This window comes from Equus asinus, chromosome 8 (assembly GCF_041296235.1).
Source record: "Equus asinus isolate D_3611 breed Donkey chromosome 8, EquAss-T2T_v2, whole genome shotgun sequence".
Classification (NCBI taxonomy): Eukaryota; Metazoa; Chordata; class Mammalia; order Perissodactyla; family Equidae; genus Equus; species Equus asinus.
Genome location: NC_091797.1, coordinates 69,243,463 through 69,267,877, shown reverse-complemented (window position 1 = coordinate 69,267,877; position 24,415 = coordinate 69,243,463). Strand labels below are relative to the sequence as shown.

The window sequence follows — 24,415 nt, the reverse complement described above, 5'->3', positions numbered from 1 at the left end:
CACAGATGCCTGTGGGGCCGGGCCACGTCTCTGCACCCCTCGGCCCCTTCTTCTCCACGGAAGACTGGGTCCCATCGGACACGGCTTCTTAGGGAAGCGCTGCTCAGCCTGAGCAGACTCCACTTTCCATGGCCCCCATGTTTTCTACAGATTGGTTTGCCTTTTTGTCTGAAGAAAATAGAAGTGACAAAACACACTCTCTTTCAATCAGTAGTGTTTATTGATACTAAGTCACTAAGTTTCAGGGTCCAGTAGCTGCGATTTGTTCTCACGGACGCCTTCAATGGTGGCCTCAAGGAGCTACCGTTAAGAGACAGAGACGGATGCGTCTGACACCTGGAGATTCTGCCAGCCCGGAAGGAGCAGTGTGAGCCTGAGCGGAGCTCCCGCCGACACCGAGGCACAACGGGATCCAGAGTGAGCATCTCTGAGGTCCGGGTCGGCTCCTCAGTGCAGAGTCGTGTCACGTCACTAAAGGACACATCAAAACTTAGCAAGTGCGAAGGGAGAGACAGCACCTCCAGGGCAGGAGCAGAAGGAAGTGGACTTTCGAAAGGTCAGACATATCCCCACAAACACTAAGGGAACCAGGTCTTGTGGGGCAAGGGCGCCATTGGGAATCCTCTCACTCATTCATCACACATTTGACACATTTGTGAGCACCGGGTATGTCCAGGGCCACTCAGGTGCTGATGGTACCACAGCAAGCAAGATGAGGCCTGTGCTCCCCACATGTGCTGCTTAACCAGATGGAAGTTATGCCTCCTGGCATCAAATTTGTGCTGAATCACCGCCATGCATTTACACAGAGTGGCTTCTCACATCCAAGCCTGGCTCTAGGCGCCACGCCCCCTCAATCCATCCGCCCCTCATCCCCTCTGCCCCTCATCCCCTCTGCCCCTCATCCCCATCCGCCCCTCATCCCCTCTGCCCCTCATCCCCTCTGCCCTTCATCCCCTCTGCCCCTCATCCCATCTGCCCCTCACCCTCATCTGCCCCTCATCCTCATCCGCCCCTCATCCCATCTGCCCCTCATCCCCTCTGCCCCTCATCCCATCCGCCCCTCATCCCCTCTGCCCCTCATCCCCTCTGCCCCTCATCCCCTCTGCCCCTCATCCCATCTGCCCCTCACCCTCATCTGCCCCTCACCCTCATCTGCCCCTCATCCTCATCTGCCCCTCATCCCCTCTGCCCCTCATCCCATCTGCCCCTCATCCCCTCTGCCCCTCATCCCATCTGCCCCTCATCCCATCTGCCCCTCATCCCATCTGCCCCTCATCCCCTCTGCCCCTCATCCCATCTGCCCCTCATCCCATCCGCCCCTCATCCCATCTGCCCCTCATCCCCTCTGCCCCTCATCCCATCCGCCCCTCATCCCATCCGCCCCTCATCCTCATCTGCCCCTCATCCCCTCTGCCCCTCATCCCATCTGCCCCTCATCCCATCCGCCCCTCATCCCCTCTGCCCCTCATCCCCCTCTGCCCCTCATCCCCTCCGCCCCTCATCCCCTCTGCCCCTCATCCCCATCTGCCCCTCATCCCATCTGCCCCTCATCCTCTCTGCCCCTCATCCCCTCTGCCCCTCATCCCCTCTGCCCCTCATCCTCATCCCCTCTGCCCCTCATCCCCTCTGCCCCTCATCCTCATCCGCCCCTCATCCCCTCTGCCCCTCATCCCCTCTGCCCCTCATCCCCCTCTGCCCCTCATCCCCTCCGCCCCTCATCCCCTCTGCCCCTCATCCCCTCTGCCCCTCATCCCCTCTGCCCCTCATCCCCCTCTGCCCCTCATCCCCTCCGCCCCTCATCCCCTCTGCCCCTCATCCCATCTGCCCCTCATCCCCTCTGCCCCTCATCCCCTCTGCCCCTCATCCTCATCCGCCCCTCATCCCCTCTGCCCCTCATCCCCTCTGCCCCTCATCCTCATCTGCCCCTCATCCCATCTGCCCCTCATCCCCCTCTGCCCCTCATCCCATCCGCCCCTCATCCCCATCTGCCCCTCATCCCCCTCTGCCCCTCATCCCATCCGCCCCTCATCCCCTCTGCCCCTCATCCCCCTCTGCCCCTCATCCCATCCGCCCCTCATCCCATCTGCCCCTCATCCCCTCTGCCCCTCATCCTCATCCGCCCCTCATCCCATCTGCCCCTCATCCCATCCGCCCCTCATCCCATCCGCCCCTCATCCCATCTGCCCCTCATCCCCCTCTGCCCCTCATCCCATCCGCCCCTCATCCCCTCTGCCCCTCATCCCCCTCTGCCCCTCATCCCATCCGCCCCTCATCCCATCTGCCCTTCATCCCCTCTGCCCCTCATCCTCATCCGCCCCTCATCCCATCTGCCCCTCATCCCATCCGCCCCTCATCCCATCTGCCCCTCATCCCCTCTGCCCCTCATCCTCATCCGCCCCTCATCCCATCTGCCCCTCATCCCATCTGCCCCTCATCCCCTCTGCCCCTCATCCCATCTGCCCCTCATCCCCTCTGCCCCTCATCCCCTCTGCCCCTCATCCCATCTGCCCCTCATCCCCTCTGCCTCTCATCCCATCTGCCCCTCATCCCCATCTGCCCCTCATCCCATCTGCCCCTCGTCCCCATCTGCCCCTCATCCCCCTCTGCCCCTCATCTCCCTCTGACCCTCATTTCCGTCTGTCCCCTCATTTCCGTCTGTCCCCTGCCTCTCCTCCATGGCTCTCTGCATGTTCTGCCCCAGGAGGCAGACCCCTGGGCCACATCACTTGAGCTCTCTTTCTTTCTGGGTTTCCCCTTTGGCTCAGCCAATCGAAGGCTCCAGAGGAGATGGGAGGGTGGGAGGAGAGAGAAGTCCTGAAGAGGGATGTTCGCCAGCTCCCTCCCTACCCCAGCCGTGGGGCGGCAGCAGCCCCACAGCTGCTAGTCCGGGGACACTCCTGGTCCTGGGGGTCTGCCGCCCACTCTGCCTCTGCTGGCCCTCCAGGTGTGCCAGCACCTGTTTCCTGCTGGGCCCTGAGGGACTGCAAAGCCCACTCTGCCCAGGACCTGTGTCCCCCGGGGATGCCTCATCCCCATTTTCCCACTTTAGGAAATGGACACTGAGTCAGTCTGCAGAAGGCACATGGTGGCCTGTCCTGAAAGTTGACCCCCCAGGCTTCAGAGACACTGCCCCCTTCACTAGCTGCAGCGCCTCAGGCAGTTCATGGATTTTGTGAGACTCGCTCCTCCCTCACGGCTGCGGAAGCACTTCCAGCACAGCTGCGCCGGGACCCAGGGCCAGACTCACCAGGGGCAGGCACTGGACCAGGAGTCCGCTCTTGGGGATGCAGCGATGGGGGCTGACCTCGTTCAGCCTGATGCAGCACTGACTCTGGCACTCGCTGTGGTCGCTGCAGTACTCCCAGTTAGGCTGGGGAGACAGGGAGGTCAGAGGTCGCCCCCAGCAGCCCGGAAGTCCTCCAGCAGAGCAGGCCCCCCGCGCCCTCTGCCCTCACCTTGCGCAGCGGCAGGCACTGCAGGAAGACGGTCTTGGGCCTGCAGATCCTCTGCTTGTCCAGGCCGCCCATGAGGCAGCAGCCGCTCCGACACTCGTGGTAGTCCTTGCAGGTGTACCCGTTCGGCTGCCGGGAAAGGAGACCCCTGTCCTTTCTGCCCAGTCCCCCAGGGACCCGCCTGTCCAGAGGAGGTGGGAGCTCTGGCCAACAAGGCTGCCCTCCCTCCTCCTCACCCCTCACCCGCCCGTCACGATGCACCTTTCTCCACGACAGGCACTGGAGGAAGATGGTCTGAGGGGTGCAGAACCGCTGCGGGTTCAGGCTGTTCGTGGCGCAGCAGTGGCTCCGGCATTCCGAGTGCTGTTTGCAGGGCTCTCCGATCACCTGCAAAGTCAGGGCTTCATCTGTGCCTCCGGGGTGGGGGCACTAAACCGAGCAGGTGCGGCTGCAGAACCAGCTTCCCTCGAGGGCCTCTCCCCTTCTCTGCTTCCCTGGGTCCTGCAAACTTCCCTTGCCTGGCAGGTTTTCTGCAACATTCACAGACCATGGCGGGTCTGGAAGGCCAGGGGAGCCAGCAGAAAGGGAGCTAACAGTTGTCTGCGTCTGTTGTGAGACATGTCGACAGAAGGGTAAACTGAGGCACAGAGGATGAAGGAAGGTAGCAAGTGGCCAAGCAGAAGGACAGGAAGGAGAAGGCTGCATATGAAGCTTACAGACTCTCGCATGACATTTACAGGTGAGAAACAGGCTCAGAGAGGGTGAGTAGCTTGCCTGGGGTCACAGATCTAACAAGGAGTCGGAACTGAGACTGAAGCTCTTCCACCGCCACCAGCCTCCCAGAGGCCACCAGAGTCACGTGACCTTTGAGCACGGTCCTCACACCTTTGGTCTCAGACTCTTTTACAAACTCACTAACCACCAAGGGCCTGGAAGAGCTGTTGCTGGTGTGGGTTATAGCCGACAACTTTCACCACAGTGGACACTAACGATGAGAGAGTTTTAAATATTTATGCGTTGATTTACTTAAAAATAATGAACCCATTCCATGTCAACATAAATAACAACTTTTCATGAAAAATAAGTACATTTTCCAAAACAAAAACGTGCTGAGCAGAGTAGCGCCATTTTGCATTTCTGGTGGCTCCTCCCACCTGGCCAGTTCACAGAGGCCGCCAGGTGTCCCTGCTCCCTGTGGAGGTGTCACATACCCTGTGGAGGTGTCCCTGCTCCCTGTGGAGGTGTCACAAACCCTGTGGGGGTGTCACATACCCTGTGGGGGTGTCACATACCCTACGGGCTCTGGGGAGAATGAGGGTGACCGGGCAAAACATGTCCCTTTGTTATTATGAAGACGTGTTGGTCTCAGGGACCCTCCAGAAGGGCTTGGGGACCCCGGTCCCAAGCATCCTGGGGGCTGCTGCTCAACAACAGAGACACACTGAAGGGTTTTCATCCAGGGAGACTTTTCATTCTGTTTGCTTTTTTTAAAGGTCTTGCTGGTAGACAGTGAAAGCTGAGACTGACGCTCGGAGGCTGGCGGCGGGAGCCTGGCTGGGCAGCTTGCAGGTGAGAAACAGGAGGACAGAGGAGGAGCTAACTTCTAGGGTGGGGCGCCGTCGGTCGTGGGAGCTTCGGGAGAGTCCCCTGGGTTCTGGGGGGACAGTCATGGAGAAAGGAAACAGGAGGGCCCTTGGGGGGCATAGGCCCAGGCAGCGCGTCTCCTGCGTCCTGGCTGTGTGTGCGCCGCCGCCCCGGGGAGGAGTGGACGCGGTGGGACGTGCAGATTAGGGGTGCTGTGGGGATAGAAGGACAGACGCTCTCACGTTTTCACCATCGCACCAGATCCGCTTGCGCACACCACTCCCTGTTGGACCCCTCGTGAGCCCTGCCCTGTCGCTCACCTCTGCCCTCTGTGCCCCGCCCCGGGGACCCTTGGCTCGCCGTGCCCCGTGCCGCAGGCCGGAGCCTGCTGCTGCCTGGCAACGTGGCCCACTGAGGCCTCGCTGGCCCGGCCTGTCTGGACCTGGACGTCAGTGTTTGGGTTCCAGGCGCGGGGACCCGCGTGGTCGGGGGGAACATGTGCTGCTCGCGGGCACCTCCTTTGTGGGGAGCCCAGGAGGAGCTGGGCACATGTAGGGGCAGCCAAGACAAGGGAGCCCAACTGAGGCTGAGGCAGGCTGAGCGCGGGGTGGCTCGGCACTTACCTTGTGCAACAGCAGCACGTTCTTCCTCTTGAACACCAAGAACTCAGCCAGCCCCAAGAGCAGCAGCAGCAGCAGCAGATGCTGGGAGCACGCCATCGGGTGGCAGGCCTGTCAATGCCCAGATGGCTGTGGAGCACCCTGTGCCCAGGGCGTCCCTGCCCCACGGCACCCATGTGGGTACCGCTCCCTTTCCCAATCTCTTTCTTCCAAAATGGATATTTTTAAAATTAATAATTATTTTAGAGAGCAGTTTTAGGTTTACAGAAAAGTTGTGCAGAAAGTACAGAGAGTTCCATATATCCCTTCTTCACCCACCTGCCTCAGTTTCCCCAGTTATTAACATCTTAGTTGGTGTGGGGCATTTGTTACAATTGATCAACTGATATTGATACATTGTCATAAACCAGAGTCCATGTTGATGCCAGGGCTCACTGTCGGTGTCGGACACTCTGTGGGTGTGGCCAGTGGCCAGTGGCATATGTCCACCATGACAGCATTGTCCAGAGTGGCGTCACTGCGCTGGAAGCCCTCTCTGCTCCCCCTGCTCGTCCCCACGAGCCCCGGCAACCACGGATCCATTTCCTGCCCCCATAGCTGTGCTTTTCCGGAATGTCACAGAGCTGGAATGACACAGTTGGGGCCTCCCCAGCCTGGCTCTGTCACTGAGTCATCTGCACTTGAGGTTCCTCCGCGTCTCCTTGTGGCTTCGTAGCTCATTGCTTTCTAGTGCTGAGTGGAAAATGGATTTTCAACAACCCTGTCTCCAGGGAGCGATTGCCCTTTATTAGTTTAAAGAGGAGCGTGTCTGCCATGGGAGAGCGCCCACAGGGCAGAGACGACGGCCCTTCCTGCGGCCTGCTTCTCTCACATCTGCCTCAGTACCCCTGCAGAGAGGCCTCCCTGACCAGCCTGGCTCCTGTCTCCACCTCCCCACAGGGTCGGCAGGGCCAGCTGGTCCCCGACCTCGGCCTGGTGGAGCTGGTGGGGGGCCCTGCCCCAAGGCTTGGGCGGTGGGTGTGGAAGCGCCCTACAGCCACGGCCCCAGGTGCGTGGGACTCCCTCATTGCACATCCAGATGGGACGCCAGGAGGCCCAGAGTTGCCCTCAGATCTAAGCCTGGCTGTTCATAAAGCTGACGATTTGGCCTCCAATTTAGACCCTAAGTCTTTTATTTTTTAAATGGAGGTGATAGTCACATAACATAAAATTAACCATTTGAAAGTGAACAATTCAGAGACATTTAGTGCATTCTTAATGTTGTGCAACCACCCCGCAGTTCTGATACCGACCCTGGTATCAGTTTCCCCACATTAAACCCAGCATACATGGGGTTAAAACCAAAACACTCATTCCCTGCTTACTCTCTGGCTTCCTGGCTCCAGAATCCACTATCCTCCATGGAGACAGACACAGCCAAGGACAGCCACCTGGACTATCTCCTCCCGCAAAGAGATACGGGCTGGTGGGAAAGCTGCTGACCAGCAAGGTCACGGGCTCCCTCCTCTCTGCAGTGTCTCAAGGCGAAACACAAGCTGGTGGGAAAGCTCCGACCAGCAAGGCCATATGCTCCCCCTCCCCTACCTAAAACCCCAAATAAAAACCCTTCCTTTTAGCTTTTCGGGGAGTTTGGGATTTCAGCGTTAGCTGCCCTCTCTCCTTGCTCAGCACTGTGCAATAATAAAATTCCTACTTTCTTCCACCACCCCCGGTGTCAGAGATTGGCTTGCTGTGCAATGGGTGAGCGAACTCACTTCAGGTTCGGTAACAGTTCTGTCTAGTTCCAGAACATTCCGTCACCCCACAGTACAACCGGGTGCCCATCAGCAGTCGCTCCCCATTCTTTCTGATGTCTTCCATTGGCCAGACCTGCGGGGGGCAGGTGGGATCCCCACATGCTCTGCGGGGCAGCGTGTGGGGGCCCCTGGGCCAGGAGAGGGCGAGGGGGTGCGAGCGGGTGCACCCTGCTGGGGTGGCCACACTCTGCGTCTCCAGCCCTGAGCCGCGAGCCCCGGCACCCTGCATTTCTTGCCCTGCTCCTTGGGGGTCCCCTGGCCACTCTCACTTGTCTCCCTCCCATGTTCCAGAATCTCTTCTCGCATTTGTCCCTCTGCCCGCCTTGGCAGTGTGCCCCCCGGGGCCCACCAGCTCTAGACCCCACAGCGTGAGGACGAGCGCTCAGGGCCCCCGGTCCTCCGGGCAAGCCCTTGCTGGGCTGGGCTGGGCTGCTCTGTTTGCTTGGCTGGGACGGGACAAGGCGGGGAGGCGGGGGAGACTTTCTGGGGACTGTTTCCCTGCCCGTGAGGTAGGGGGCTCCTGCCGTTCCCCATCGACGTCCCCCTGGACCCTGGTTTTCAGACCATTCCAATGAAGCCCTACTGGTCTTGTCCCCTTTGTTCTTTGTCGCGGTCATTTGTGTTGCGAAGCACAGTGGAGTCCTGTTTTTAAGCTCCCCAGACTGTTGAGGTCAGAGGCCCAGGAACAGGCTGACTCCCAAGACGAGTCCTCCCCGCCTTCTTGCTTCACCTTCCCCGCCTCTGGCTGCCTTCTCTGGGCTGGCCCATGCTGGGCCCAGAAACCCGAGTCTTCCCGAGGGAGGGAGACAGAAACACAGCGACCTGCGACCTGCGAGCTGGGAGGACGGGTCCCTCCTGGGAGCTCGGGGGGTTGGGGGGGGGACAGACCAAGGGGGCAGCACCGGCCGAGCTCCGGGGCAGAGCAGGCGCCTCTGCAGCTCAGACGACGGGCCGTCTGGGAGACGGTGCCCTCTGCCCCAGGCCCACCTAGATGGGGGCAGATTTAGTCGTGGGGAGGCCCCTGAGCCAAAGTAGGGTCTGGGGAGAGGGAGGCACCAGCAGGGGGGCGGGAGGCAGGAGGACTCAGTTTATTTCCTGCGCGTCTCTCCTCGCACAGGTGCACTTGCCTCTACAGGACCAAGCCTGGCCTTTTCTCCAGAGCACCTACGGCATTTGTCAGCATGGATTCATTGGGCTCCTGCACAAATATCCAGAAATTACCCCCTGCCAACATGAAATGCCTCCCATAAGGACAGAATTCAGCAACACAAAACATCTCAGAAAGGCAAAAGGAGGTCAGCATCGCTTATAGTTTTCTAAACAAAAACAGCAAGTCGCAGGACACCTTGCCCTTCTGAGCCTTGGGTTTTCTGTAATTTTAGACTTCTACTTTTCGACAACAAATTGCAGCTCATAAGCAACAAAAGCATTGCTAGAGCATTTCACTCTAAAGTTTTGCTAACTGATTTCAAAAGAGACACAATAACGGGAACTCAGAGCCCTGTTTTGATCTGCTGTCACCAAAAATGATACAGACATGGAGAAAAGAGAGTGATGGAAGCCTGCTGGACTCAGCAAAACAATGCCACGCCTCTTTAAAATTTTACCTTTGATAAAGTACTCCAAAGTCTACTTCAGTGTGTGTATAACAGTGTTTTAAGAGGCGCCTTGCAAAGTTGGGACTCCCCTTTAATGTGTGTGCGTGTCCCACGCTAGCAGACATCCACGCGTGAGTCTGTGGGTTTTTCTACACCCTGAGAGCAAAGCAGACGGTGACTGTGAACCAGGCCTTCTGGGGCAGCCCGGGGTCGGCCACTGGTCAGCGGTGCTGTTCCAGGGGCCTCACAGCAGGTGCCCACCTGGTGGTCCCTGGCCCGCACTTGGCAGGCCCCCGGCCTCGTGGCCAGGCTGCTGTCCGCAGCAGCCAGAAAGGCTCCTCGGAGGTCACCAAGTATCTCCATGGTGGAACCCAAGACACGCCTTTTGGTCTTGGGAGATGGAATATACAGACAACGGCCAGACCATCTGTAAAAGTGGAGCCCTGACCCACAGCTGGGAGCAGCCAACCCGGGAGGCCAAATGTGCCCCCTAAGAATCACATGGGACACCTGTGTCAGCCTGCCAGGGCTGTGTAACAAACACCACAGGCTGGGCAGCTTAAACAACAGACAACTATTCCTCACAGTCTGGAGGCCAGAAGTCTGAGACCCAGGTCTGGGGAGCTGGCTCCTCCTGAGGCCTCTCCCTTTGGCGTGTAGACGCCGTCTCCTCCTTCTGTCTTCACATGGCCATCCCTTTGTGCATGTCTGTGTCCTCATCTCTTCTTTTTTTCTTTTTGCTTGAAGAAGATTCGGCCTGAGCTAACACCTGTGCCAGTCTTCCTCTATTTTGTATGTGGGTCACCGCCACAGCATGGCCACTGATGGTGGCGTAGGTCCATGCCCTGGAGCTGACCCTGGGCCAGCAAAACGGAGCATGCTGAACTCAACCACCAGGCCGTGGGGCCGGCCCCTCATGTCCTCTTCTTATAAGGCCACCAGTCAGATTAGATTAGTGAGCCTGTCTTACCCTAATTCCTTCTGCAAAGGCCTATCTCCAAATACAGTCACCTCCTGAGGCCCTGGGGGTAAGGACTTCCACGTAAGGATTTGAGGGGGACACAACTCAGCCCATAACAACACCCCACGTCTAGTTAGACGCCCCGCCTTGCCCGCCAAAACCTTTCCCTCGGGCCACTTGAGCCGACCTTTTCCACTGTGGGTATCCCCACCTGCCCACCTGTGGGTCTGAGTGCAGTGACGGGCCAACACCTGAGCTGTGGAAAGTTCTGGAGAAGCCACTGCTTGTTGCGGGCTGGGCTTCCTCCTTCATGTTGTGCTGACCACTCCCCTTTCTAGTTTCCTGCTGATCTGCAAGCTCCACGAGCTAAGGAGGGAGGGAAGGAGGGCACAGGGGCTCAATTTTACTTCCTCACAGCAGGTCAAGGTCTCTGAGGCCCCAATCACATTATTTTAGAGAAATGACACCAGACAATCTAGTCACATAAACATTTTCCAAGACAAATGCACAAACTAATAGCCACTGTATGAACTTTGTAAGAACTGTTTCCATATCATATCAGGCCTGTCAAATATAATTATTATATTATAACTATGTAAAAGCTGAATTTGAATCACAAACTTCAAACTTGCAGTGTTCCTTTTGGACTTTAAACCAGGAAAAAATGTTTTCTGGTCTCAAACCTTTTCTTAGGCCCTTGAAAAGTTCACTGGCCCAGTTTACAAACTCGGACATGATGTGTCTGATCAGTCAGACAGCCCACACCACACAGGAACACGCTGCACCCACACACAGAAAGTCCGGTTTATGAAAGGTCACAGCAACTGCTCACAGCGGCAGCATTCACAATAGCCAGGAGGTGGAAGCAACCCAAGTGTCTAACTGACGAGTGGGTAAGCAAAATGTGGTCCATCTACACAATGGAATATGATTCACCTTAAAAAGGAAGGACATTTGACACATGCTACCACAGGACGGACCTTGAGGACATTATGCTAAGTGGAATAAGCCGGAAACGAAAGGACAAGTACTGTGTGATTCCACTTCTGTGAGGTCCAATGGGGACAGAGTGTCAGTTTGGGAAGATGAAGAGTTCTGGAGATGGATGGTGGTGATGGCTTCATGACAACGTGAATGTACCTAATGCCACTGAACTGGACGCATAAACACGTTTCGGGTGGTAAATTTCACACTGGGTGGGTTTTACGCAGGCGCTTCTCGCAGGCCCTGGAGACGGGGTTGTTTCTGAACCTGAAGAACAGCACGTCTCAGGCTAGTGATGTTGAAATAGTCCTCTGTACTTGAGCCTCTTTTCTTCCATATTTGTTTATAAATCTCTCAGATCAGACATCTTTCCAGAGTTTTTCCTTCTAAACATCAAGGTCAGGTATGATTCCACAGTATCTCAATCTGCCAAAAAGCTTGATGCCAAATCTTGCAAAAACATGACAAATTATTGTTATTCCCTACACCATAGCTACCACACTTTCAGCACAAACCCCTCATGTTGGTGCCACCCCCATCCTGCCTCCTTCATTGCCTACAGCAGTGCCCCCTCAAGGGCGCACCCCTGTGGAGGGTGCTCCGTCCCGCAGGCAGCCTCTGCCTGACTCACAGAAAAACAAAACCTGTGAGTAAACGGGAGCCTGGACATTCCTTGCAGAAAAACTCCCCCTAGTAGTTGATAATTGCTTAAGTGCTCAGAGGTCCTACCTTTTTATCCCGGGTCCCACCTGCTCCTCTGTAGACGTGAGACCAGCCAGGCTGTAATTCCAGAAGAGACTCCAACCCCCAAAGTGGAGGATCACACAGGAGCCAGGTTCCAGGGAGCCAGGTGAAGCTGCAGACTCACTGGAGCGTCTCCTGACTGCTCCTCCTCCTTCCTGCCCCAGCCTTCTGCCCTTGAGGAAGTCTGTCATCCTTCCGCGTGAGAGACTGAATGTACTGTGGGCAATGGCTGAGCCACATATGACAGTGGGACTCCCTCCAGCCCACATAAGAGCCCCGGGAGCCAGCCACAGCACTCGGCCCGGTGGTCAGTGACCACAGCCTCCCTGGATTGCCCCATTACAACCCAGGACCAGCCCGAGAGGCCACATATGCCCCCTGATCAATCACATGGGATCCCTCCACCTGGTTAGCAGACCCCGCTTCCCCCTCAACACCCCCCTCAAGCACCTGGAGCAGCCGCTTTCCACTATCCACGTCCCCTCCTGCCTGCCTGTGGGTCTGATCAAGTTTGGAGGCTGACTCCCTGGCTCTGGATAAATAGCCTATGTGTCCTCACTGCAGTGATCTGTTCTCCTTGAGGGGGGGTCTGTTCTCATTGAGGTGGTCTGTCCTCATTGAGGCAGCGTGTTCTCGTTGGGGGGATGTGTTCTCAATGGGGCAGCGTGCTTTCATTGGAGTGATGTATTCTCATTAGGGTGGTCTTCGTTTACTTCTGCACAGCTTGTTCATTCAATAAACATTCACTGATTTATTTATCGTTGACTTTGTCCCAGGCATTGAGCTGGGCTCTGTGGAGGAAAAGATGGTGTGTCGCTTGTCACCTAGGAGTTCTTGGTCTAGGCTGGGAGATGGACCCATCAACAAGTAGATGGCGTAGAGTGTGGTAGACACCATGAGGACTGGGGTGGAGCCCCTGGGAGGGAGGACCTGGGTCACCGAGGAGAGGACGAGCTGCACTGTGAAGAGGAGTCTGGGTTCTGCAGGTGAGGTGAGGGAGGAGAGATCTCCGGGCAGAGGGAGAGGGTGAAGTTGGGAGGAGGGCACCGACCGGGTGTTGGGGAGCTGGTGGGAGGGGTCAGGGCCTGGAGAGCTGGGAGCCAAATCCAAGCTCTCAGGGGCAGGAAGGGTTTTAGGCATGGGTAAGCCAAGCCCCGTGAGTGTTTGAGAATGCTCCGGGCACGAGGTGCGATGGGATGAGAGGCTGGAGCTGCTGAGTCAAGGTGTTGCAGGCGGGGATGGGAGCAGAGAAGCAGATGCCTGGGAGGAGAATGAGGTTCAGTGTTGACTGGATGTGGGAGGCCAGGGAGTGAAGACTCCAGAACGACTGCCAGGCTCTGGTGACTGGGGAGAGAGTGGTTTGGTTTAGCACAGCCTTTCAGTTGTCGGCTCCAAAACTCAGCAGCCTGAAAGGACATTTAGTTATGATCTCTCAGGTCCTGTGGTTTGACTGGGCTCAGAGGGGCAGTTTTCACTCAGAGTCACTCAGCAAGGGCTGTCAGATGGTGGTTGGGCTGCCGAAAGTTGCCATTAGGTGGGCTGTCAACTGGGCTGAGGGTCCAAGACAGCTCCTTCACCACGCATCCTCCGCCAGGGATGGCTGGGACGGCTGGAGCGCAGCCTCTCTCCCCACACGGCTTCCTCACAGCACGGCAGCCTCGGGGTGGCCGACGCCCCTCCTCAGGGCTGGCTGCCCCCACAGGTGTTCCAGAGTCCTGGGGGGTCTGAGAGGCTCTGTGGCCTAGCCCAGGAGTGGGGCAGCACCATTCCACTGCATCACCAGGGAGGAGTCTCTGAGGCAGCTGGGGTCAGTGTGCGGGGGGAGGAGGCGGAAGACCAAGAGTCATCTGAGCTGTGGCGTTGGGTTTGAGAGCCATCCACTGAAACCAGAGGAGCACGACAGACGGATGCTTGTGCTCAGGGAGAGCAGGCAGGGGGAGGAGCGCCAGGGAGGCTGGGAGCACGTGTGGGGTTTCTTCTAGGGGTGATGAAAATGTTCTAAAATTAGACCGAGGTGATGTTTGCACAACCCTGTGAATATGCTAAAAACAATTAATTGCATGCTCTAAATGAGTGATTTGTATGGCATGTGAATTTTATCTCAATAAAGCTGTTTCAAACAGGAAACCTATTTGAACTTTTGCTTGTAACTTGGTTGTTTTACATTGTTATTTATAGATACATTTTTTATTCTATTCTCAGCAGAGAGTAATATTTCCTTTGAACCAAAGGTTTTACAATTCAGTTGAATAACTTAATTTTTTCACTTGTAAAATACCTTAAGTAAAAAACCGTTATGAGATTCAGTCCTGCTAAGACTAATTTCCTTAAGCTATTTAAATGTATTTACACAAATTTTACACAGATTTTAATTGACACTTTAGCCGTCAGCACAAATTCTGTGGCTGGGCACTCTCCTTCTCCCAGCCTAGAGAGTTCACATCAGGAGCTTTCCCTTGATTCCTTCATTTTCCTTCCAGCAGGCTTCGAGACACCTTCTCTGACCTTCACAATAAGCGTTTGGGGTCTCCCAAACCAGTCAGACACACACTCCACACTGAATTTGAGAGATCCGGAGTCCCAGGATGGACCCCCATAATGCACGTTGCCTCCCCAGACACTCAAGATCCCCTTGGCATCCAGCGTATACTCCCATGGATACAGGGCAGAAGACTCACCCCAAACAATAAAAGAAATAAAAGAGAAATAAATATAAAAATAATATGTATAAAAATACATAAAATATATATATAATATTTTGTATAAAATATAAAATATTCCATATAAATACATAAAATATATATTATTTGTGGGGGCTGGCCCCATGGCTGAGTGGTTAAGTTCACACGCTCCGCTGCAGGCAGCCCAGTGTTTCGTTGGTTCGAATCCTGGGCGCGGACGTGGCACTGCTCATCAAACCACGCTGAGGCAGCGTCCCACCTGCCACAACTAGAAGGACCCACGACAAGAATATACAACTATGTACCGGAGGGCTTTGGGGAGAAAAAGGAAAAAATAAAATCTTAAAAAAAAAAATATATATATATATATATTATTTGTGTATAAAATATAAAACATATATAATAAATATAAAAATAAAATAAAATAAATCATTAAATTCTTGGACAAACCTGAGACTACACGGCATACCTTTTCTTCTGAGAAAAGATAATGAAAACACTCCAAGTCTGCACAGATAACAGCCCTGCTCACAGGGCAGGGCTTCCCCACAGGAGGAAAGTAACCTGCAGTGTGGACAAATGCTCCCGGTTGGTGTGGGTTTTTCTTCACTGGAATTCAGATATCTCACCCAGACTTTTAGGTGTGTACCTTTCCTTTTCTTTTTTTTTTTAAAGATTGGCACCTGAGCTAACAACTGTTGCCAATCTTCTTCTTTTTTTTTCTTCTTTTTTCTCCCCAAATCCCACCAGCACATAGTTGTATATTTTTAGTTGTGGGTCCTTCTAGTTGTGGCATGTGGGACGCCACCTCAACATGGCTTGATGAGCAGTGCCACGTCGGCACCCAGGATCCAAACCAGCAAAACCCTGGGCCACTGAAGTGGAGCGTGTGAACTTAACCACCCAGCCACGGGGCCAGCCCCCGGTGTGTACCTTTTCTTAAAGTCATCCTGCCAGGACCCCAACAAGTCACACCAACCTACAGAGGCAAGTCTTGTTCAAATCAGACAATTTCTTCCAATTATTCCTCCCAGCTCCCCTGCTCACCTTCTTTCTTGACCCTGTGACTCAGGCCAGGGTCTGCCCTCTGCATCGCTGCTTCTCCCTCACGCCCCCAGCTCTGTGTTCTGCTCTGAGTCGCACAGTGTTCCCTCCATTTGGTCTTACGGATGAGCACATTCCCTTCCAGTTTATCTAACAGAATCACAATTTGGGCCCCAGAAGATTTTTTAATGCTCTAACCACAACCCCTGCAAGTCCTCATTGCCTTTTTGCAAAACTGATCCTTTTGTTAATGTTGAGTATATTTCATGTACTTACTGGCCATTTGTATATCTTCTTTGAAAAAAATTCTATTCAGATCCTTTGCCCGTTTTTTAAATTGTTTTTTGGTCATTTTATTGTTGAGTTGTAAGAGTTTTTTAAATACAAGTCCCTTATCATATATACGATTTGCCAGTATTTTCTCCCATTCTGTGGGCTGTCTTTTCACTTCCTTGATGGTGACCTTTGACATGCAGAAGCTTTAAATTTTGGTGAAGTCCAATTTATCTATGTTTTCTTTTTTTGCTTATACTTTTGTTGTCATTTAAAAAAATCCATTGCCAAATCTAAGGCCACAAATATTTACTTCTATGTTTTCTTCTACGAGTTTATGGGTTTAGCTGTTAGATTTAGGTCTTTGGTGCATTTCGAATTAATTTTTGTGTATGGCGTGAAGTAGGGGTCCAACTTCATCCTCTTGCATGTGGATGCACAGTCGTCCCAGCACCATTTGTTGAAATACTACTCTTTCCCCATTGAATCATTTTAGTAGCATTCTCAAAAATCAATTACTTTTATTGTATTTTACATATTTATATTTTATTTCTATCCTTATGCCAGTAAATGGGAGCAGAATTACTGGGTCCTGCGGTAACTGTGTAGCTTTGTGGCAGGGCTCGAATTTGGAAGTGTGAGTCCTCCAGATTTGCTTTTCTTTTTCAAGATTGTTTTGGCTACTCAGAGTCCCTTGCATTTCCGTATGAATTTTAGGATCAGCTTATCTATTTCTGCAAAGAAGCCACCTAAGATTTTGATAAGAGTTGTCCCGAGGCTGTAGATAAATTTGGAAAGGATGGCTATTTTAACAACGTTAGGCCTTCCAATCTATAAACACGGAATGTCTTCCCATTTACTAATATCTTCTTGAATTAAAAACATGCTTTATATATTTCAGGGGACAAGATGTACACTACTTTTGTTAAATTTATTCGTAAGTATTTTACTCTTTTGGATACTATTGTAAATGGAATTGTTTTCTTAATTTTTCAGATTGTTCATTGCAAGTCTTGTAAATATAACTGATTTTTGCATATTGATCTTGTATCCTACAAACTTGCTGAACTTGTTTACTAGTTCTAATAGTTTTTAATGGATTCCTTAGGATTTTCTATCTACAATATCCTTTTATCTGCAGACAGAGATAGTTTTATTTCTTTCTTTCCAATTTTTTCCAATTTCCTGCTATTTTCCTTGGCTAGAACCTCCAGAACAATATTGAAAAGAAGCGACAAGAGGCCATCCTTGTCTTATTCCTGATCTTAGGGAGAAAGCACTCATGTTTGTCACCATTAGGAATGATGTAAGCTGTGGGTGTTTCGTAGATGCTCTGTCCCAGGTTAAGAAAGTTCCTTTCTATTCCCAGTTTGTTGAGTGTTTTTATCATGAAAGGGTGTTGGATTTTGTCAAATTCTTTTTCTGAATCTACTGAGATGATCACGCAGTTTTTATCCTTTATTTTGTTAATATGGTATTTGACACTATTAATTTTGGGATATTAAATTAAGCTTTTGGTCTGCTAATGTTTTGTTGAGAATTTTGGCATCTATGTTTATAGGGAATATTGGTCTGTTCTTGTGATGTCTCTGTTTTCTGTTTTCTCCCAGGGTAATACTAACTTCATAGAATGAGTTGGGATGTGTTCCCTCCTCTTCTAACTTTTAAAAGTTAACATTTAAAGAAGAATTAACACCAATCCTTCTCAAATTCTTCCAAAGAAATTGAGGAGGAAGGAACTCATTCTAACTCATTCTCTGAGGCCAGGATTATCCTGATAGCAAAGCCAAACAAAGACCCCACAAGAAAAGAAAACTGCAGTCCAATAGCCCTTACGAATATAGATGCAAAAATGCTCAATATTAGAAACTAAATCCAATAGCATATTAAAAAGATCATACATCATGACCAAGTTGGAATTATTCCAAGAATGAAAGGGTGGTTCAATAATGAAAATCAAACAATGCAAGACACCACATTAATAGAATGAAGGTTAAAAAAATGCATGATTATCTCAACTGATGCACACATTTTTTTTGACAAAATGCAAGACCCTTTCATGATAACACTTAGAAAAGTAGGAAAAGATAGGAACTTCTTCAACAAGATAAAGGAAATTTATAAAAAAGTCACAGCTAACATCATACTCAATGATGAAAGATTGAAAGCTTTCCCCTCAGATCAGAAATACGACAAAGATGACTGCTTTCCCCACTGCCATCCAACATCGTACTGAAAGTTCTAGCCAGGACAATCAGGCAGAAAAAGAAGTAAAAGGCATCCAAATCAGAAAGTAAAAAATAAAATTGTTTCTGTTTGCAGATGACAGGATCTTAAATATAGAAAACCCCAAGGAATCCACAAGAAAACTACTAGCTAATAAATGAATTCAGCAAAGCAGTAGGGTTGAAGATCAATCCACAAAAATCAGTTGCAATTCTATACCCCTCAATGAACAATCAGAAAATGAAATTAAGAAAATAATTCTCTTGCGCCGGCCTGGTGGCGCAGTGCTTAAGTGCGCACATTCCACTTCAGCGGCCTGGGGTTCATGGGTTCAGATCCCGGGTGCGGACGTGGCACCACTTGGCAAGCCATGCTGTGGTAGGTGTCTCAAATATAAAGTGGAGGAAGATGGGCACGGATGTTAGCTCAGGGCCAGTCTTCCTTAGCAAAAAGAGGAGGATTGGCAGCAGATGTTAGCTCAGGGCTAATCTTCCTCAAAAAGAAAAAAAAAATTAATTAATTAATTATTATTTTTAAAAAGGAAAAAAAAATAATTCTCTGTACGACAGCATCCAAAAGAATAAAATACCTAGGAACAGATTTAACTAAGGAGGTAAAAGAGTTGTATACTAAAAGTGACAAAACATTGCTGAAAGAAATTAAAGAAGATGTAAATAAACAGAATGGCATCCCATGTCCGTGGATTGGAAGCCTTAATATTGCTAAGATGGCAATTCCACCAAAGGAGACTACAGATTCAGTGCACTCTCCACCAAAATTCCAATGGCCTTTTCTGCAGAAATGATAATGCTGACCTTTAAATCCACTTGGAATTGCAGGGAGCACTGATTAACCAAAACAGTATAGAAAAAGAAGAACAAAGTTGGAAGACTCACATGTCCCAATTTCAAAGCTTTCTACAAATCTACAGTTACCAAAACAGTCGTGCTGGCATAAGGGTATACACATAGAACAGTGGAATAGAACAGAAAGTCCAGAAATAAACTCTATGTCTATGACCAATTAATTTTCAACATGGGTGACAGACCCTTCAATGGGTAAAGAATAGTTTCTTCAACAAATGGTGCTGGGACAACTGGATATTCACATGCAAAAGAATAAAGTTGGACCCCTACCTCATACCACATGCAAAATTAACTCAAAATGGATCAACAATCTAAATATAACCGCTAAGGGGCCGGCCCCATGGCTGAGTGGTTAAGTTCGTGCGTTCTGCGGCGGCGGCCCAGGGTTTCGCTGGTTTGGATCCTGGGCGCGGACATGGCACCACTCACCAGGCCATGCTGAGGTGGTGTCCTACATGCCACAGCTGGAAGGACCCACAACTAAAAGTACATAACTATGTACTGGGGGCTTTGGGGAGAAAAAGGAAAAAATAAAATCTTTTAAAAAACAAAAAAACAATCTTCAGGTGGCAAAGAAAAATGAAACAGGTGGAAGTGGATAAAAGCATAGAGCTGGGAGCCACTGCCGAAGTCCTGGGAGAGGAAGGCGCAGAGCCGAGCGGCTCCGACGTGTCTGGATGAAAACAGGAGGCCCGTCTGGGCAAAGAAAGGGTCCTGGGTTTTGTCGGAACCCGGGGCAGGGGTGCCTTTGCTGAGCTTTGGCGAACGGCGGGCAGGAGTCAAGGACGGCCCCTCGGAAGTCATCCCATACACTTTAAACTCACACAGTTACAAGTCGATTGTATCTCAACAAAGCTGGAAAAAACATCCAAATAGAATCGCCCTTCGGGTTAGCGCGCGCCGCCCATCAGACACCCGTAGCGACGCCGAGGTGGCCGGCGCTGGGCCGCGTCTTCCTCCCGCATTTTAAGGAAGCGCGCCCTCGCCGCACCTCGCCCGGACTCACGGTGTCCTCCCCCGGGGACGCGCGGGCCTCGGTCCCTCCTCACGCCCCCCGGAGCAGCATCCCCGCGCTCGGGGCCCCACCTGACGACACCTGCCAGGTGCGCTGGGTGTCCTCGCCTTGCACCCCCGCGCGCCGGGGACCCGACCTGGGGGGGACGCACTCGAGGCGGGGCGGGGCGGGGCGGGGCTGGGCGGGGCGCGCGAGGCCACGCCCGTGGAGGCGGCGCCCCGGAGCCCCCCGCCAGCCCCCAGGCCGTGGGTGCTGCCGCGGCCCGGCCCTCCCGAGTTCCGCGCGGCGGGGCCATGGCGGCCGCGCAGCCCAAGCCCACCGCGGGGACGGCCCGGCGCCTGGCCCGGGGCTGCTGGTCCGCGTTCTGGGACTACGAGACTCCCAAGGTGATCGTGGTGAAGAACCGGCGCCTCGGCGTCGTGTACCGCGCCGTGCAGCTGCTCATCCTGCTCTACTTCGTGTGGTGGGCGCGCGGGCCGGGGGTGCCGGGGGCCCCGCCGGAGGGGCGCGGGAGGGGCGCGCACGGTGCCCGCGGGGAGGGGGCGGCTCTGGGCTGGGGCCGAAAAGAATCGAGCGGCCGCCGGGGCTCAGGGGGCCGAGAACGCGGGGTCGCCCAGAGCCGCCCGGGCCGCCGAGAGGCGGTGACGCAGCCCCGGCCCCGCCGAGCCGTCCCGGGGTCTCCCCAGAGCCGGCGCTGCCCGCCCCACAGGTACGTGTTCATCGTGCAGAAGGGCTACCAGGACAGCGAGACGGGCCCCGAAAGCTCCGTCATCACCAAGGTGAAGGGCATCACCTCGTCCGAGCACAAAGTGTGGGACGTGGAGGAGTACGTGAAGCCCCCCGAGGTGCGCCCACGCCCCGCTCTCCCAGGGTGGGGCGGAGGGGGGCCGAGCTGTCCCCGCCGGCCGACCGTCCCCTCTTTCTGGGCCCAGGGGGGCAGCGTGTTCAGCATCATCACCAGGATCGAGCTCACCCGCTTGCAGACGCTCGGAACCTGCCCGGAGGTGAGGCGGGTCCGAGGCAGAGCTGGGCTGGAGGGAGGGTCCTGCCTGGTGGGCTGCGCGGCCCGAGCTGTGCTTGGAGCAGAGTGTGGGCCCTGACCGAGCTCTCTCCTCCCTAGAGTATGAGAGTCAACAACGCCACCTGCGACTCGGACGAAGACTGCGTGGCTGGACAGCTGGACATGCTAGGAAATGGTCAGTGTATGCCAGCGGCGGGGGGTGGGGGGCCGAGCGAGCCCGGGGGTGCCTCACACCTGAGCGGTGTCCGCTGCAGGCGTGCGGACTGGGCGCTGCGTCCCCTACTACCACGGGGCCTCCCAGACCTGTGAGGTGTCCGCCTGGTGCCCGGTGGAAGACGGGGCCGCTGTCAGGTGTGCGCGCCCAGTGCCCCCTACCCCACCTGGGACCCAGCTTCCACCCCAGCGCGAGTCTGCCTTGTTCCTTTCTGCTTATTGACCACAGCCGGCCGGGGCTGCTGGGAGTGGGGGTGGAGTGGGGATGGGAGCAGTGCAGGGCGAGGGGAGACTAAACACCCGGTCTGTGCCTCCTCAGCCAATTCCTCGGTAAGATGGCCCCAAATTTCACCATCCTCATCAAGAACAGCATCCACTACCCCAAATTCCAGTTCTCTAAGTAAGAGCTAGCAGGAGGTGGTGATGGGTCAGGCTGGGAATGGGAGCTCCTCCTGGGAATGCACTGTTGAGAGGGGATGCAGCTTCTGCCCCCTCCCCACCTGATGCTGCTGGGCCCTATCCTTAGGGGCAACATTGAGAACCGGAAGGATGGCTACCTGAAACGCTGCACATTCCATGAGGTCTCGGATCTCTACTGCCCCATTTTCAAGCTGGGCTTCATAGTGGAGCAGGCAGGGGAAAACTTCACGGAGCTGGCACACACGGTGAGGGGGCGGTGAGGGAGAGGGAGAGCTAGCTCTCCTTCCAGTCCTGGCTCCTACCTTCACACCCTACCTGCACAGCCGAGTCCCTTTGCAGTCTTGGCCAGCCCTGGACCTGCTTGGGCACAGGAAGAGAAACATGACCGGCCAACCCATGTGGGTGTGCATGGCTCCTACTAAATTATTGACTCCTGGTCACATGGCTGGCCACTAGCATCCCCTTATACTTTGGAAGGGGGACATTCACCAAGCCCCGCTGGCTCTCGGCCCTGAGCTGCCCCGGGTATCCTAACCACACCCCACGCACAGCCTCAGGGTGGCCCCCAAGGCTCTTAAGGGTCTTCTGTGTGCCCTCCCTGACCAGTCTGTGTCCACTTCTGGGCAGGGTGGCGTCATTGGGGTCATTATCAACTGGGACTGTGACCTGGACCTTTCACCACTGAAGTGCAACCCCAAGTACTCCTTTCGGAGGCTCGACCCCAAGCATATCCCAGCCTCATCTGGCTACAACTTCAGGTACCTTGGCCTTGGGACGCCTGAGTCCTTGTCTGCCGGGGTTGTGGCAGCTCCAGGAGCTCACAGGGCAGGCCAAAGGCAAAGGTGCCAGCCGTCAGTGGAGTCTTGGAGCTGCCCCCCTTGGGCGACGGGTGGCCATACTCCTCAGGGTCGGGCAGCCAGGGCTCCGGCATCGGGTCATTCCGCCCCAGGTTTGCCAAGTATTACAAGGTAAACGGCAGCACTGCCCGCACACTCATCAAAGCCTATGGGATCCGCATCGACGTCATTGTGCACGGACAGGTAAGCCCGCCTGCCCTGCCCACCTGGGATTCAGCTGGCCAGGACTGAGCTGGCATTGCCTCCATCTCCCCACCCCTCCCTTGGGCCCCATTTCTCCCAGACCCAGCCGCCTAAGGCAGCGTCTTCTTCCCAGGCAGGGAAGTTCAGCCTGATTCCCACCATCATTAATCTGGCCACAGCGCTGACCTCCATCGGGGTGGTAAGGAATGCTCAATGGGGTTTGGGGGTAGGAGCATGGGAGCCTGCCTGGCCCTTACGCATCGATCGGTCTTGCTGGCCTCAGGGCTCTTTCCTGTGCGACTGGATCTTGCTAACATTCATGAACAAAAACAAGATCTACAGCCATAAGAAATTCGACAAGGTGTGTACACCAAGGCACTCCTCAGGTAGCTGGCCGGTGACCTTGGCCTTTGTTTTGGGCCAGGCCCCTCCTCCACCCTGTCCTGGCTCTGCAGAACCAGGCTGGGCGGGCAGACCGCAGGACAAGGGGCCAAGCCAGGCCCTGGCCGCCCTGCCCCCACAGCCTCGCCCCACATTTACCCCCTCCGAGCAGATGGTGGATGCTCCCGAGCAGAGTGCAGGACCAGAGCTTTGTGCCTCCAAGCATTCCCAACAGGACCCTGCACTCATGGACCCTCGAGGTTTGGCCCAGCTCTGAGCCGGACCTCCACCTTCCATCATGCTGCACTGAACACCTGGGCCTGGCAGGCCCCTGAAGTCTGCAGCTCCAAGACACAGCCCCCAGCTCAGACTCACACAGCAGACCTGGGGCCCTGCCTATGCACCCCATGTCTCCACGAAACCGGGAACCAAGGATGCCCATGCAACCAGGCAGTGGGCTAACAGGAAGGGGGCAGTCAGGGGGCCCCCAACATTCCCAGCCTGTAGAGAGGGGCAAGTTCCTGCCTCCTCCTCCTGGCTGACCTTCCCGCAGGCTCTTGGCCCTTCCCCATCCACTCAGCCTGGGAACACTGGGAAGGGGCCCACCCACCCCTGCTCAGACCCTTTGCTAAAAAATCACGTCCAGAACCAAATAAACCTGTGACCAGAACCTTTGGCCTCATTTTTGGGGAAGAGCATCTTGAGGCCCTGAAGACAAATGTGCAGTCGTGGGTCCCCATCCTTGCTATCTCCCCTCTAACCAGCCTGGGTGCAAAAGGGGCAGGCATGCCTGCTGCCCCCCACACCTGGCCAGGTTACAGTCATGTCTGACAAGGGGGCCACTGGAAGTGGGGGACAGAGGCCAAGTACACGAGGAAGACCCCAGGACTCATCCCAGCATCCACCTGTTAGTACATTTACCAGCTTCCTGCAGGGGTCATCCCAGACCTCAAAGCTCAAAACATGGGAAAAGGATAGTTGTGACTCTCGAGGAGGAAAACCAGGAGGGAGATGAGAGCTGTATTCAAAGAAAGCTTAGGTTTCACTGGCTCTTAAACCCGAACACCCATCCAGGTTCTGAGACCTAAAACGAGGGCACAGGCGGGAGCAGGAATCTGGTGCTGGGCAAAGGGTATGGACAGGGCAGGACAAGGTCAGAGGAGTGTGGGGTGCTGGCACCAGCCATGTCAGGCCTGCGGGTAATCTGGTTACTGCATCCTTGGATGCTACAATGGTGATTACATTTAGTGGCTCCACCTGGTGCCTGTCTGGCCAGGCCCTGCTCTGATGTGCACCAGAACTTGGCTGGACAGTGGTTTATCCCACAGCTATGGCAAGTGTGCAGGTCTGAGGCGGCACGCTCCCAGTACCTCACAAAGATCATCCAACCTGTGATCTCATCACTCCCAAGGTCAGGGGTAAGGAGGGTTCAGACCCCACACCAGCCCCGGGATCCCATCTGAATGTTGGCAGGTAGCCAGAGCTGGCCACCC

At 54.2% G+C, this 24,415-nt stretch overlaps 2 protein-coding genes across 6 annotated transcripts; one reads left to right on the top strand and one right to left on the bottom strand.

Annotated features, from left to right (window-relative positions):
• Nucleotides 1-203: 203 nt before the first annotated feature.
• On the bottom strand, nucleotides 204-14,417 carry LRCOL1 (leucine rich colipase like 1). Of its 2 annotated transcripts, XM_070515789.1 has the most exons (7): nucleotides 11,728-14,417; nucleotides 10,234-10,380; nucleotides 5,663-5,770; nucleotides 3,717-3,842; nucleotides 3,459-3,584; nucleotides 3,251-3,373; nucleotides 204-471 (listed from the first exon to the last, which is right to left on the bottom strand). In XM_070515789.1, exons 2-7 carry the CDS (start codon nucleotides 10,324-10,326, stop codon nucleotides 469-471), a joined length of 579 nt encoding a protein of 192 aa, XP_070371890.1. In that variant the 5' UTR covers nucleotides 10,327-10,380; nucleotides 11,728-14,417; the 3' UTR covers nucleotides 204-468. The 2 variants fall into 2 exon arrangements, with proteins under 2 accessions (XP_070371890.1, XP_014716589.1); XM_014861103.3 differs by lacking the exon at nucleotides 10,234-10,380 and having other exon boundaries at nucleotides 11,728-14,067.
• A 5,627-nt stretch (nucleotides 14,418-20,044) lies between these two features.
• On the top strand, nucleotides 20,045-23,592 carry P2RX2 (purinergic receptor P2X 2). Of its 4 annotated transcripts, none has more exons than XR_011505280.1 (12): nucleotides 20,049-20,310; nucleotides 20,557-20,692; nucleotides 20,780-20,851; nucleotides 20,968-21,043; nucleotides 21,123-21,219; nucleotides 21,401-21,481; nucleotides 21,608-21,746; nucleotides 22,129-22,259; nucleotides 22,408-22,541; nucleotides 22,675-22,740; nucleotides 22,825-22,902; nucleotides 23,095-23,592. XR_011505280.1 is itself a non-coding variant. In XM_044776125.2 (12 exons), exons 1-12 carry the CDS (start codon nucleotides 20,141-20,143, stop codon nucleotides 23,197-23,199), a joined length of 1,242 nt encoding a protein of 413 aa, XP_044632060.1. In that variant the 5' UTR covers nucleotides 20,052-20,140; the 3' UTR covers nucleotides 23,200-23,592. The 4 variants fall into 4 exon arrangements, 3 of the variants coding, with proteins under 3 accessions (XP_044632061.1, XP_044632059.1, XP_044632060.1); XM_044776125.2 differs by having other exon boundaries at nucleotides 20,052-20,310; nucleotides 22,451-22,541; XM_044776124.2 differs by having other exon boundaries at nucleotides 22,451-22,541; nucleotides 22,825-23,592.
• The last annotated feature ends 823 nt before the right edge of the window (nucleotides 23,593-24,415 follow it).

Bases quoted from the DNA above. Each gene is read 5' to 3' on its own strand.
- P2RX2 (XM_044776124.2), top strand. From the start codon at position 20,141: ATGGCGGCCGCGCAGCCCAAGCCCACCGCGGGGACGGCCCGGCGCCTG. The intron at 20,693-20,779 runs GTGCGCCCACGC...TTCTGGGCCCAG, and splicing joins AGTACGTGAAGCCCCCCGAG to GGGGGCAGCGTGTTCAGCAT. The intron at 22,260-22,450 runs GTACCTTGGCCT...ATTCCGCCCCAG, and splicing joins TCATCTGGCTACAACTTCAG to GTTTGCCAAGTATTACAAGG.
- LRCOL1 (XM_070515789.1), bottom strand. From the start codon at position 10,326: ATGAAGGAGGAAGCCCAGCCCGCAACAAGCAGTGGCTTCTCCAGAACT. The intron at 5,771-10,233 runs GTGGGCAGGTGG...GGGCATTGACAG, and splicing joins CACTGCACTCAGACCCACAG to GCCTGCCACCCGATGGCGTG. The intron at 3,374-3,458 runs GTGAGGGCAGAG...CTGTCTCCCCAG, and splicing joins AGTGCCTGCCGCTGCGCAAG to CCTAACTGGGAGTACTGCAG.